The sequence below is a fragment of the Trachypithecus francoisi genome, unplaced genomic scaffold (assembly GCF_009764315.1).
Source record: "Trachypithecus francoisi isolate TF-2019V2 unplaced genomic scaffold, Tfra_2.0 Lachesis_group3, whole genome shotgun sequence".
In the NCBI taxonomy this organism is placed as follows: Eukaryota; Metazoa; Chordata; class Mammalia; order Primates; family Cercopithecidae; genus Trachypithecus; species Trachypithecus francoisi.
In genome coordinates this window covers 136,284,587-136,298,493 of record NW_022681468.1, presented here as the reverse complement: position 1 = coordinate 136,298,493, position 13,907 = coordinate 136,284,587, and the positions used below count along the sequence as shown (strand labels likewise).

The 13,907-nt window shown below is 37.8% G+C and overlaps 1 protein-coding gene across 5 annotated transcripts in view; it reads right to left on the bottom strand.

The window, feature by feature from the left end:
- Window positions 1-13,907, bottom strand: part of WDR72 (WD repeat domain 72) — a 244,968-nt gene that overhangs the window by 205,605 nt on the left and 25,456 nt on the right. For all 5 annotated transcript variants that reach the window (XM_033190066.1, XM_033190064.1, XM_033190068.1 and 2 more), the window contains one exon: window positions 7,434-7,598. In XM_033190066.1, the coding sequence (XP_033045957.1) occupies window positions 7,434-7,586 (153 nt within the window). In that variant the 5' untranslated portion in view covers window positions 7,587-7,598. The remainder of the gene's footprint in view (window positions 1-7,433; window positions 7,599-13,907) is intronic.

The following is a 13,907-nucleotide window of genomic DNA, read 5'->3' as shown; positions in this document are numbered from 1 at the left end:
TCAAGTGGCAAACAGATAAATTAGGGTACATCTATACAATGAAATATTATTCAGCACTAAAAAGAAATGAGCTATCAAACCATGAAAAGACATGGAAAAACCGTTGATGTGTATTACTAAATGAAAGAAGCCCATCTGAAAAGGTTTTATGATTCTAACTATATGACACTGTGGAAAAGGCAGAACTTAGCAAACAATAAAAACATTAGTGGTTGTCAGGGGTTTGTGGGGAGCAGGAGATAAATAGATGGGGCACAGAGAATTTTTAGGGCAATGAAACTATTCTGTACGATACTATAATAATGGATACATGAGCCTGGCTACCAGGACGAACCTCATATCTATTAAAAATATAAAAATTAGCCAGGAGTGGTAGTATGGGCCTTAATCCCAGCTACTTGGGAGGCTGAGGCAGTATATCTGCTTGAACCTGGGAGGTGGAGGTTGCAGTGAGCCGAGATTGCGCCACTGCACTACAGCCTGGGCGACAAAGTGAAAGTCCATCTCAAGGGAAAAAAAAAAAAAGATACATGACATTATACATTTGTCAAAACCCAAAGAATGTACAATACCAAGAGTGAACCAATACTTGATTATATGTAGGTTAACTGGTTGTAAAATATATATACTGCTCTAGTGTGGGATATTAATGGTGAAGGAGACCGTGTGTACATGTGTGTTGGGAGTGGGGCAGGGCTGATCAGGTATGTATAGAAACTCCCTGTACCTTCCAGTCAATTTTGCTTTAAACCTAAAACTGCTTTCAAAAATAGTCTATTGAAATACTTTTTTAAAAGATCTTATTTATGTTCCTGCATCAGGAATACTAAAATTAACCTTTCTACATTAAAAACAAAATTTTAACTAAAATGATTCTTTAAAATACCGATGCTGGCCAAGCATGGTGGTTCATGTTTATAATCTCAGCACCTTGGCAGGCAGAGGCAAGGGGATCATTTGAGTCCAGAAATTCAGGACCAGCCTGGGCAATATAGTAAGACCTCATCTCTACAATAATAAAAAAAAAAACTAGCTGGGCATGGTGGCATACACCTGTGATCCCAGCTACTAAGGAAGCTAAGGTGGGAGAATTACTTGAGCTCCGACGGTCAAGGCTGCAGAAAGCTGAGCTCATGCCACCACACTCCAGCCTGGTTGACAGAGTGAGATCCCATCTCAAGAAAAAACAAACACCCAATGTTTTTCTCCTGCATGAAAATTTAAAACATATGGCATAGAGGGCTAATTCCCCCACTATCTCAAGTGTGAAAGAAGTACATTCTTTGTTATTTTGTAAAACAAGATGACAAAAATTAAATTACAAAACAGAAAACATGTAAGATCTCCTCAGATGGAGAAGGAGTTGTCACTAATAAACCAAACATTGGCCCAGTGCAGTCGGTGGCTCATACCTGTAATCCCAGCACTTTTGGGAGGCTGAGGCGGGTGGATCACTTGAGGTCAGACATTCGAGACCAGCCTAGCCAACATAGTGAAATCCCATCTCTATTAAAAATACAAAAATTAGCTAGGTGTAGTGGATCTCATCACTGCACGCCAGCCTGGGCGACAGAGTGAGACTCTGTCTCAAAAAAATTAAAAGATCAAAAATTGAATTTGAATAGCTACCAAATATCTTGTGGGTAATAAAAATCTATTTTCCAAATGAATTAACATGAATTATGTTTTTTCTGAACTATACAAACATACATAGATGATAACTCACCCATATGAATGAGGACAAATTATTTCATGACGTAATTGTTCTCTGCCTTTATATCACTTCTATCATAATCAGAGATATTTCCCTCTTAAAAGGTCTGTTGTCAGATTAACTTTTTAGTGCTACAAGAAGTGTTTTGCGGTTGATTAGAATCCTACACAATTCAAGTTCGCTCTACCTTTTACCTGAGAGGTCCAGAAGGTTCCATCTCAGAGAACAATCTACCATCTCTCCCTGTCATCACGCTCACGGGTGCATATCCCTGGGCATTTAATACCTTTCCAGGCTATTAAAAGCCAAATTAAGCAATAAAGGAGGGAACATCAAGGATATTCCCTCATCCAGAGAAAATCTACCGTGGACAAAACATCAGAACAGAATATCATGGCCTTTCATATAAAGTCCTCATTCTACTACTAAATCCCCATATATGTGTGAATAAGCTAAGACAGTTCACTAAAATTTCCTCATTTACCATGTTGTAGAACTGCCATGAAGAATAACAAAATTTAAAAATTCTACAATCACACTTAGTCATTGCCATGATGAAATCCAGGAGACCTTTCCTGTTGTCCATTAGCTCTACTTTTATGAAGCATTGGTTCCTCCTGACCACCACCCTCACCTCCAGGTACTTCCAACAGCACAATGGGAGACTGAGAAGAACACACAACTTGATGAATGTATTAGTCTGTTTTCACACTGCTGATAAAGACATACCTGAGACTGGGCAATTTACAAAAGAAAGAAGTTTAATGGACTTACAGTTCTATATGGCTGGGGAGGCCTCCCGATCATGGTGGAAGGCAAGGAGGAGCAAATCACATCTTATCTGGATGGCAGCAGGAAAAGAGAGAGGTTGGGCAGGGAAACTCCCCTATTTAAAACCATCAGATCTTGTGAGACTAACTCACTTTCACGAGAATAGCACGGGAAAGAACAGCATCATGATTCAATTATCAACCACTGGGTTCTTGTGAGACTAACTCACTTTCACGAGAGTAGCACGGGAAAGAACAGCATCATGATTCAATTATCAACCACTGGGTTCTTCCCACAACATGTGGGAATTGTGGGAGATATAATTCAAGATGAGATTTGGATGGGGACACAGCCAAAACCACATCAGTGAATATCTACCATATTCCAGACAAAAACACAATCACAGGGCAGTGTTTAAATCCCCATTTCACAGGTGAGGAAATTGAAGCTCAAAGAATGTAAGTCCTTTGCCCAGTATCACAGAGTTGGTAAACATCAGGGCTGGCACTTGACTCAGATCTCCATTCTTTTTCTCCACACATTGCTCTTCTTCATTTTGTTGTTTCCTTCTGAGTGTTAGACAGGTGGAAGAGCAGAACATAGCAATACTAAGGGAGTCTATCTGAGAGGATACTCACCTCACCTTTCTCTACGTTTAAAGGTGTGAAGAAAACCAGCAATCAATACCAGAAAACCCAAGTAAGGAATTTGCTGGCATGGGATTTGGAGAAGCTCCTCACTGGTAGACTTTACAAAATTTGGGGGAAACTAGAGGAATATGGGAGTCAGACTTTGGACTCGAAGACAGAATGTATAACCTAGGCATGCAGTGAGAAGCCCAAGAGAGGGAGACACTTATTCTCTAGGTCCCCTGCACCCTGCCATCCCACTGCACATGGTCAAGGAAAGACTGAGGCACATCTTCAATCCCCTATTGAATACTTGGACACTCTGAGATATGCAGAATTTACACCACCTTTTTCCCTCCCCATTCCTATTCTCCAATCCCTTTTATCCCATATGCAAATGAATAATACCATCATTCTACCAGTCCCACCCAGCTCCCAAACCCCAAATCTGGGAAAGATCCTTGGCTGTTCCTGCTCCCTTACCCTACATCCAATCAGTTTCTCAGTTCTGTCCATTCTGTCTTCTTAATGTCTTTCCAGTTTTCATCTCCTCTTCATCCTCACTGCCACTGATTTGGTTTATCCTCAAAACCTTTCTTGAATAAGTTACAGTAGAAGTCTGATAGCCATAGTCCCTGTCCCTGATGTTATCTCCCCCTTTCTCCAATATGCCCTTCACATTGTTAGCAAGTGATCTTCTAAAACCCAGATACAATTAAATAGTATTATGCCATCTTCTCACATAAAATATCCTCTAAAGCCCTCAAAATTACCACTGCTTTTACTTATCTTGTGCTGTTAGCTCTATCTAGTGAAAAAACAAAACAAAATTTATAAACCCTTCAACCTGTGGGATTCCATGCTAGACCCATCCTGTCCTTTCCAGATGAGCCTGTCACCTCTAATTCACTATGTATGCTCCAGGTCTACTCAACTACTTTTGCCAGTTCCCTTAAGGCAAAATGCTCACGTCTTTCACACACACTAGTCATTCCCTATGTCTGCAAACTAACCTTCAGTTCCTGTGCATTCTTTAGAACTCAGCTCAAGCATCACTCTCAGAAAGGCTTTCCATTCAAAACCATAACAAGATACTACTTCACACCCATTAGAATGACTATTACAAAAAAAAAAAAAAGTAATTAGCACTGGTGAGGATACAGGGAAACTGGTTGCTCTGTGCACTGCAGGTGGGAATGCAAAGTGTGCAGCCACCATAGGAGTGCCTCAAAAAATTTACAATAGAATTACCACCCCATAAGTATGTACAATTATGTGTCAATTAAAAATAATTTCAAAAATAGAATTACTATATGAATCAGGAATTCCACTTCTCAGTATGTACCCAATAGTTGAAAGCAAGGATACAGCTACATGTGCACCCATGTATAGAGCAGCATCATTCACAACAGCCAAAAGGTGGAAGCAACCCATGTATGTATCTGTAGATGAACAGATAAAGAAAATGTGGTATACACATACAGTGGACTATTATTCAAACTTCAAAAGAAAGGAAATACTGTCATATGCTCCAGCATGAATGAACCTTGAAGACATTATACTAAATAGCCAATCACAAACAGACTAATACCGTATGATTCCACTGTACAGGAGGTATGTAGAATAGTCAAATTCATAGAGATGGAAAGTGTCTCAGTGCCTTACAACTTCCTATTTACAAATCTGTCTCCCGCACTGGACTCTGAGAGACTTGGAGGAGGATTTGTGCCTAGAACAAAAAGTACCTGTGTAGTTTCCCAAATGACAGCGCAAATAAGTGTCCCTGGTTTGTCTTTCCATTTTGCATGGTGGCAAGCGAGTGTTTAAGACCACAGAACCTGATGTATTCTCTTACCTATGTACTTTTGGAGGGGGAAAGAACTTTCCAAATTTAATATGAAGAGAAAATAAATGGCTCCCTGTTCACTTTACAACCTCCCATGCCCGAGTTCCTTCTCTTCTTCCTACCATCCTCTCCCTGAGATGCTGCCCTACAGTGACTCAGTCACCCATATAGTTATGTCCTTTTTTACAGTCTCTTGTGTCCTCAAGGACTCCTTTTTTTCTATCCTTACCCAAATCATTCCTTTATATACACATTTTTTAAACAAAAATAAAATTAAACCACTAAGCATTAACCCATTAAACTACTCACTTGACCACCTTATGGATAACAAGAGGATTTGTTGAGAACTGAAAAATGCCCTTGATTTTTTTCAGTCTGGAGTTTTTCCTACTAATAGTTGATCAGTTGCAATGTGGGGGCAAGATTCCTGGGAAAATAAGAGATGCTGTTTATTCAATCTGGCTCTATGGTTAGCCATAGAAAACGTTCAGGAAAATCTTTACATGGAGTATCTCACATTCATACTAAGCAATAACTTCTTTGTGTAATTAACTTTCGCACAATGTCCTCACAGTGAATTTCAAAAACACAAAGCTGATCCCATCCCCAACTTAAATCTCCTCAATAGCTCTCGAGAATTCAATATAAATTTCTTCACTTGTCATCTAAACTTCTCCAGGTCGAGGTCCCCGTCTTCCCCTCTGGACTTACCTCTCTTTGATCCTTTTTCACACCTAGGTTAAGGCAACAGACAGCTCCTCCCTTTCCTCTAAGCACAGGCAGTCTCCTTAATGTAGAATAACTTTGCTTCTTCCACTCTCACCAATCTAATTCCTATTCCCAGCCCATATCTCTATCCCTGGATTTCTCTGTATCAGCACTCTTGGCATTTGGAATGGAAAAATTATTTATTGTGAGGAATTGCCATGTGCACTATATGACATTTGTAGTATCTCCGGCTCCACCCACTACATGCCACCAGTATCTCTCGTCCTTCAATAGTTACAACCAAAATGTGTGTAGATAGTAACAGATGTCTCTTGGGAGGAAAACTGCCCCCTGTAAGCACCACTACTCTGAATCCAAGCAGAGGACTTGCTCCTAAGAGATGCATGGCATAACTTCTCCACTGAATATGGAGTGCAGACCATTCCCTACTTATAGTACCTTATATCATAACTGTGCCACAGTAGCCCATTTTTTTCTGTACTGCATCGTAACTTCCTGCGCAGTCAGCAACAGGTCTTATCATTCACATTTGAACTTACGAATGAGTACCCACCATACCACACAATTTACAGCATGCAAACAACAAATGTATGCTAAACAAATGTTGAGTAAATATTAGCAATGCCTTCATAAATATGAAGATGCTAGAACTCCAGATTTCTTAAGCTTATAGTAACCTACATATTATTACACAAATATTCCACCCAGAAAATAATACACTTAAACACTGAAAATAAGTAAGACATTTTAGTCACTTAGAAGTCGGAGTTTAAACTATAATAGAAAATTAATGTTTTAATTTTCAAAGGCGGCCACTATTTTTAAAGCACAACCATTGCAATAATACCCATCCTTCCTTCAAGAACGTTCATTAACATTGAGCTGAGCTGGTCTGCTATGCAGTTCTTGGCAGTCCTGTAGTAGAACTGTTCAGTGATGGGAGATGTTAATTAATTATACTATAAAATAGAATTACAATTAATTGTTAATTTAGGTTTTAAAGTGACAAACTTTAAAGGGTAAAAATAGTCTTTGATCTTTAAAAGGCTTCTTAATGAGGGCAGTATACTTTAACTACATCATTAGTTTAAATGTTCAAATTGGGTCTAGAGACTGCTAGAGTTAAGCAAATGTCTATTCCGATATGTTAAATGTTTATGACTTGAGACAGGGACAATTAATTGCTAATCAATGGGCCAAATCCTAGGTGAGGTCAGGTTCTGAAATAGAAGGACGACAATAGTAAATTGGATTTAGAGCATTTTGATGTGATCTGTAAAAATCACAGGCAGGCAGAGACTAAAAGAATAGCAAGCAGGCCAAACCAGTAGAAACACCCAGATAATTAAGATATTACTCATTTAGTTAATCGTGGTTTCCAAGGGTGCCCTTTGTTTAGGTTAATGAGCCATAATTTTTAGAATTATACTTACATGCCTGTAGTTCAGTTACTTAAACATATAATTCAGGATATAAAATAGTAAAACTCAGTATAGCTTAAAGGATGATAACACTTAGCTGGTAGCTAAGATTAGCAATATTCATAATATAATTTTCAAACATGATCTTGATCAATCATATAATACTTTACTTTCTCAAAATTCAGAAGTAAAATCAATTTATTACTTTAATAAGCATCTTTTTAACAATCATGCAAATCTTCCACTGTCATTGCAGACAGAAAATGCAAGTTGTGCCTATTTTGTGAGTGGTGTCTGTCTCAGTATCAGTAGCTTTCACTAACCTTTAGTTCACGTGAGAGATTCCACAGACAGAGCTGACCCTCTTGACTTCCAGTCACAATTGTTCGCTGGTCATCAGTGATCATGATGGCAGTGATGCTGTGGGGAGGGGCCTTCTGTCCCCAGAGTGCCACTGCCTGCAGGGAAGTCCTCATTTTGGGCGAATCCTGAAAATACAAAGAATGAAAGCAGCATACATGGTCACCTTTTTGAAATTTGCGGAAACTGATAATATTACAAAGCGGATTTATGATGACCCAAACTTCAATGACGTGTTCTCCCAGGGCTATGGAAAAGGGTGCTTCCCCATCAGTTAGAAGACAAAGTAGTCATCACACACTGAAATTACCATGCATGCTGCGAATTCATCAAAAAAGAATGAATTATCTTCTAATTCCTTATTATCGATGAAGAGAAAGAAAGGAACAGTCTATTCACTTCACACCCAGCTCTTCCTATGGCTACATCTAACTTGCTACAAAGTTCTGCTGGGTCTCTCAAGCAGCATACAGCTGTCTACATGGTATAATTTGAAGCCAGCTTTGCAAGCTCTCTCTCCCTAGAAATGTTACCTCATCTAGGTAATAAATACCTGAAATTGGTGAATTTGTTATTAAAAAAATAAATCTTTTCCATAAAAACAGTGTTTCCTAGTCTTCAAAGATTCATGTATTACTGTCATGATTTCTGCCATATTCTATTTTAGTAATAATTTTTATTTTACCTATTTTTATACTTGGTATCTTCCTAAACAATAATCTTTACGAAATTACTACATTCATATGTTAGTTGCAAGGGTTAAAATGAATACGTAAGTATAAATAAATGTTGCCTATGACCACCCAAAGTATCACTCAGTGATGTGTGCATTACATTCTGTGAAACACTGAGTTAAATATTCTCCCCAAATGGTCATTCGTTCCTGAAACACAAACAATTTTGGGAGGCAATTTAGCATTATATATTTAATCCCATTAAAAATATCAAAAAGAGAGGAGAAAAGGGCCAAGCATACTTCCCACATTGCTTTGAGAAAGTCAAGAAAATGACAGCCTTCTGTCCTACAGGATTTCTGTTGCTAAACCACCAAAAGGGTAAATACCAATATAAATTTTTAAAACTTATGATACATGTTATTTCTAATGTTCAATTATATATGTCTACACATACAAATATACATAAACATGGGTGTGCACTGACACTATGAACACAAATTTTCCTTGTAGTTCCATTGTCTGGAATTCAGTATCTAGTTCCCCATTTTCACTTCTTAGGTCAATATGTTAGTCTATCTAGTCTATGATACACTTGCATTATTCTAACTGCCATATCCAGGCACCACGAGGCCAAAGTTTCTATAGGAAATGTTCTGAGCATTGTAATTCTGAATGCCAGGATTATACATATTAATCATACAACAAAGCTAACCAGAGAGTTTTGATTTCAATAATATTGTAACCAGAACATGGACCTTCTTCTGCTTCAAACACAGAGAAAAATGCATTATACCTATTTTTAAGTTGCTGCTTCATGACCAAGCTTATAAATAAGTCTAGAAAATCCCAAGCAGTGAAAAACTAAGAGAAACCTGAAAACCGATACAATAAGTATTGGAACTAAATTAGTATGTGGCTTTTTTTGGCTAGGAGTTTGCAATGTTAATCACTATATAAGGATAGGAAGCAAAGCTCTCAGAAGTGGCCTTGCTCAATGAAAGGGGAACAGAAAAACTACCCCAGGAAGATAAGAAAGTGTATTTCCAAATCTCCCAAGAAAAATCTGTCAAGCCTGAAGTACAAATGGGTTGGGAGTTTTAAAATAAAAAAGTATTACAGATAATTCCAGAAAGGATTTCTTCACATGGGGATTCTGGAATTATACATAATACTTTTATTAATAATTATACATACAAAATTGTTTCCAGTTCAATGATACTATTGGGAGGCTTGTGAGAAACACTACAGACCTATTTGAATATCTAAATTTTTTTTCACAGACCATGGCAAATGTTAATGGCTAGGCGCAGTGTCTCAGGCCTGTAATCACAGCACTTTGGGAAGCCGAGGTGAGTGGAGCACTTGAGCCCAGGAGTTCGGGACCAGCCTGACCAACATGGTGAAACTCCCTTTCTACTAAAAATACAAAAATTAGCCAGGCATGGTGGCGCACACTGGTAATCCCACCTCGGGAGGCTGAGGTAGGGAAATCGCTTGAACCTAGGAGGTGGAGGTTGCAGTGAGCTGAGATTGCGCCACCGCACTCCAGCCTGGGCTATAGAGCAAGACGGTGGGGGGGGGGGGAAGACCATGACAAGTATTAAGAAGAATGTTCAGCAACCGGAACTCAGACATGGATGGTGGGAATGTACAATGGAAAACAGTTTGGCAGAAGGAGGTCAGTGATTGCTCAGGGAAAGAAAGAACAGAGAAGAGTGAGATTACAATGGGGAGTAAGAAAACTTTTGAAGGTGGTAGATAAGTTCATTAATTTAATTATGGTAATGGTTTCGTGAGTGTATACATATATCAAAACTTAATGAAATTTTATACTATAAATGCATTTATATAGACACACAAATATTGTGTGTGTCAATTACACTTCAATAAAGTTGTTGAATGTTTTACTTAAGGCAGTCTGAAAGATACTCTCACTATCGAGAGTGAATGGGATTTCTGTAAAACAAGTAGCCCCAGTAGCAAATAATTTTACAATAAAAAATTACAAAACATTCAAGATAAACCATGAGCAAACAGAAAGCTTAGTACCCCAGGAACTAATAATAAGTGAACAATCTAAAACATACTTCAAAAGAAGAACTAATATAATAAATTATTATAAATCAATAAATAGACAACAGATGAAATTAAAAACCCAAAGAAAAAAAGCCTACAAAAAGGTAGACTTTTAAAAGAAACAAATATTACTTCTAGAAATAAAACATAATCGTTAAAATATAACAAATCTCAAAAGGACAAGTCAGAATAGACTCAAGTGAAGGGAGAATAATTAACTTCAATACAATTTTCAGGAAATGTCCCAGAATACAGCAAGAAGTCATTTAAAAAAAACCCTGAAAATGTTGAGTAAAAAGAATTCAGAGACATTAAGACTAATCAGAGATGTTAAGAGATATAAATGCTAAGTGAAAAGACCCCATATTTATCTAATATAAGCTCCCAAAATGATAGAACCTTTTCCCTTCTTTGCTAATTCACTCCTAAAGCCATCGAGTATTAACAGAACAGAGCAAGAGTGGAGTGTTGGAGTTCAAATAGTATGAAGAGGGTGTCAGGATAGGAAGACAGTGGAGTCAGAGCCCAGGGATGGTGAGTGAGGTGTCCAAATGTGGGGGCAGCTGCATGTGATGGGCAACCGCATGGGAGTTGCAGCCCCTAAGCAGGGTGAAGAGGAATAATGTATACAGGGCTGTATGGCACTGGGTATTGGAGCAGGAACAAGTGAGAAAGGAGCTCACATAATGAGGTTCATCAACAAGGAGTGTCATGAGTCTAATAGGGGTGAGGACAGTGAAGGAAGTGGCCCTGCTGTGAGGAGCCAGAGCCTGGGCAGGGAAAGGAGGACGTCCATTTACAGTCATGGTCTGGCACAAAGTGTTGAAGCCCAAGGAGGATAGGAAGGCATGCATGCACACTGGGGGATGTTCAGCATCCTGAGAACACTGGTAGGATCAGAAAGGTTGTTGCCTGAAAGTGTAATCAGACATAGTAAAGGAATACAGGGGTAAGCAGGATATTCACACATTAGGCAGCTGACAGGTCCACAAGGAGTGTTAAAGCCATAAAATGATCAGGAGGGCATCCACACAGGGGACAGAGCAGCACATTTACAAGAAATTGGTTACATAACAGACTGATCAAATAATTACTATATTGCTCATTTATAACAAGAACCAGATTTCTTACCGCTAGAAAAAAGAGTTAGAAATATGGAAAGGAAAAAACTTGAATGATCCCTATGATACTGGAGTCGAATTAGAGGAATTGGTGTAAAATAAAGGTAGATGTAAAACACACACACACACACACACACACACACATGCAGACTTGCCATCTCTGTTGGCTGAAGTCCTGGGAGAAGCAACACTCCAATAGCAGTGAGCTTACGTAGCATCTCTAAATACTATTCTACACTAAAAAGGAATCAGGTTTTATTGGGAAACTGGTTGATTCCAGGCCTGGAGCAGGGAAACACAAGATGATACTGGACTAAATTGCTCTTAAAACAAGGAAGTGCTCAAAGAGTGAGGATATATCAAAGGGACACAGAAGTCTGCTTGAAGGAGCCCCCACCAGCCAAACCATGGACAATTTGAGCATCAAAATAAATAATGCTAGCAACGAATGAATGAATAAATGGATTAAACTTACTAGTTAAAAGACAAAAATTCTCAATTAGAATATGTCCTACTATATCTTACTTACAAAAGATTCCTAAAGTATTAACACAGAAAGGTTGAAAATAAACAGGTGAATAAGAATGTACCAGGCAAATGGTAATAAAAGAAAACTGACGTAATATTGGACAAAATGGGCTTTAAAGCAAAACCACTGTTGGGGGGGGGTGATCACTACATAATAATTAAATAAGTCATTCACCAGAAAAGGATAACAGTCTCTAGATACTCAACGGCAGAGTCTCAAAATACATAAAATACAATATTGCATAATTACTAGGAAAAGTTGATAAATTAACTATGACAGAGAGACATTTTACATGTCTCAATCAGTAATAAATAGATCAAGTAGACAAAAAAATTAAGGATATTAAATACTTGAACCACATAATTTGTATTAGTAACATCATGAAAATGTATGGATTCCTACACCTAGAAATTAAATAAAAATACGTTTCAATGAAACCATGCATACAACATTTAAAAAGACATGACCCTGCTAGACCACAAAATAGGTCTCAAAACATCTAAAAGGATTAATACCATTTAGGAAACATTATCTGACCACAATCAATAAAAATCTGAAATTGCCTCCTTCTCCACTCCTGCAACATACATGTAACACAAAAGTTCGAAATATTCCCTGTCTGAATGTTTGGAAACTAAAAAAAAATATTCTAAATGATCCCTGGGCTACCAAGAAAACATAATATAAATTCGATGTAGCTAAGACTCAAGAGTATGAAAACTTTGTGTAATAAAACTTGCCAAATGTAGATTTTGTATTAAAAAGAATTACAGCCTTAAACACATACATACATACATTACTAAGAAAAAAGACAGCAAATTAATAAGTAAATAACATACAAACTAAAATCTTATATAGAAGAAGAGCAGGATAAATACAAAGAATGCAAAAGGAAACAATGTAGACAAAACCATACATTATTATAAAAACAACAACAGAAAAGAAATAATCTACAAATCAAACCCAGGTTGAAAAGAGTCATAACATGAGGAAATCTATGGCAAGTTTGATAAGGAAGACCCTAAAAACATCAAAAATAATATACAGAGAAAACGAGTATAAATCAAATATCTTAAATGAGAATATTATTAACTTAATGTTAAAAATTTGGAAAGGTAAGTGAAATAATTCTTATAGAAAATATAGATCACAAACCTTTTTTTTTTTTTTTTTGAGATGGAGTCTCATTCTTGTCACCTAGGCTGAAGTGCAATGGCGCGATCTCGGCTCACTGCAACCTCCACTCCCGGGTTCAAGTGATTCTCCTGCTGCCCCTGCCTCAGCCTCCCTAGTACTGGGATTACAGGCACCCACCACCATGCCCAGCTAATTTTTTATTTTTAGTAGTGACGGTGTTTCACCTTGTTGAAGAAGCTGGTCTTGAACTCCTGACCTCAGGTGATCTGCCCTCCACGCCTTCCAAAGTGCTGGGATTACAGGCATGAGCCACTGTACCCAGCCAGAAAACATAGATTACTAAATCTGAGTGAACATGAAATAGAAACACAAATACCTGTAACCATTAAAATGGAATAAAATATGTAAAATTATGCACATACACATTTATTTCAGCAAAAACTTCATATTAGGTGTAATCTTGGGGAATTAACAGATACATTCTTATATATGAAAGCACATAGGACAAACCTCCACAAATTCTCCTAAGTAAAATGACAGCTAATTTAACAGCTCATTTATATTAAAATCAACAGATGAGAGACAGAAGGAGAATGAAGTGAAGAAAGTAGGAACATAATGATTTTCAACTGACATAAGCACAAAAAAAAGTGAATCAGCAAGGAGAAAGGAGATCAAAAAGTCCAGAAAACCTGACATTAAAGCCGCAGAATCTAGCAGTCCTGGGCCCCTTAGTGTAAGAGCAAATTGGCCTAAATCTCTATCATTCTTGAAGGCTCCACAGTCCTCTAGCCCGGGACAATTACTGCCTCTGATGGCACCCACCTGTCTGAAAAAAAGATGCTGAGATATCCAATATATTCTATTACAAGAAGTGGGGGAAGTAGAAACTAGCAG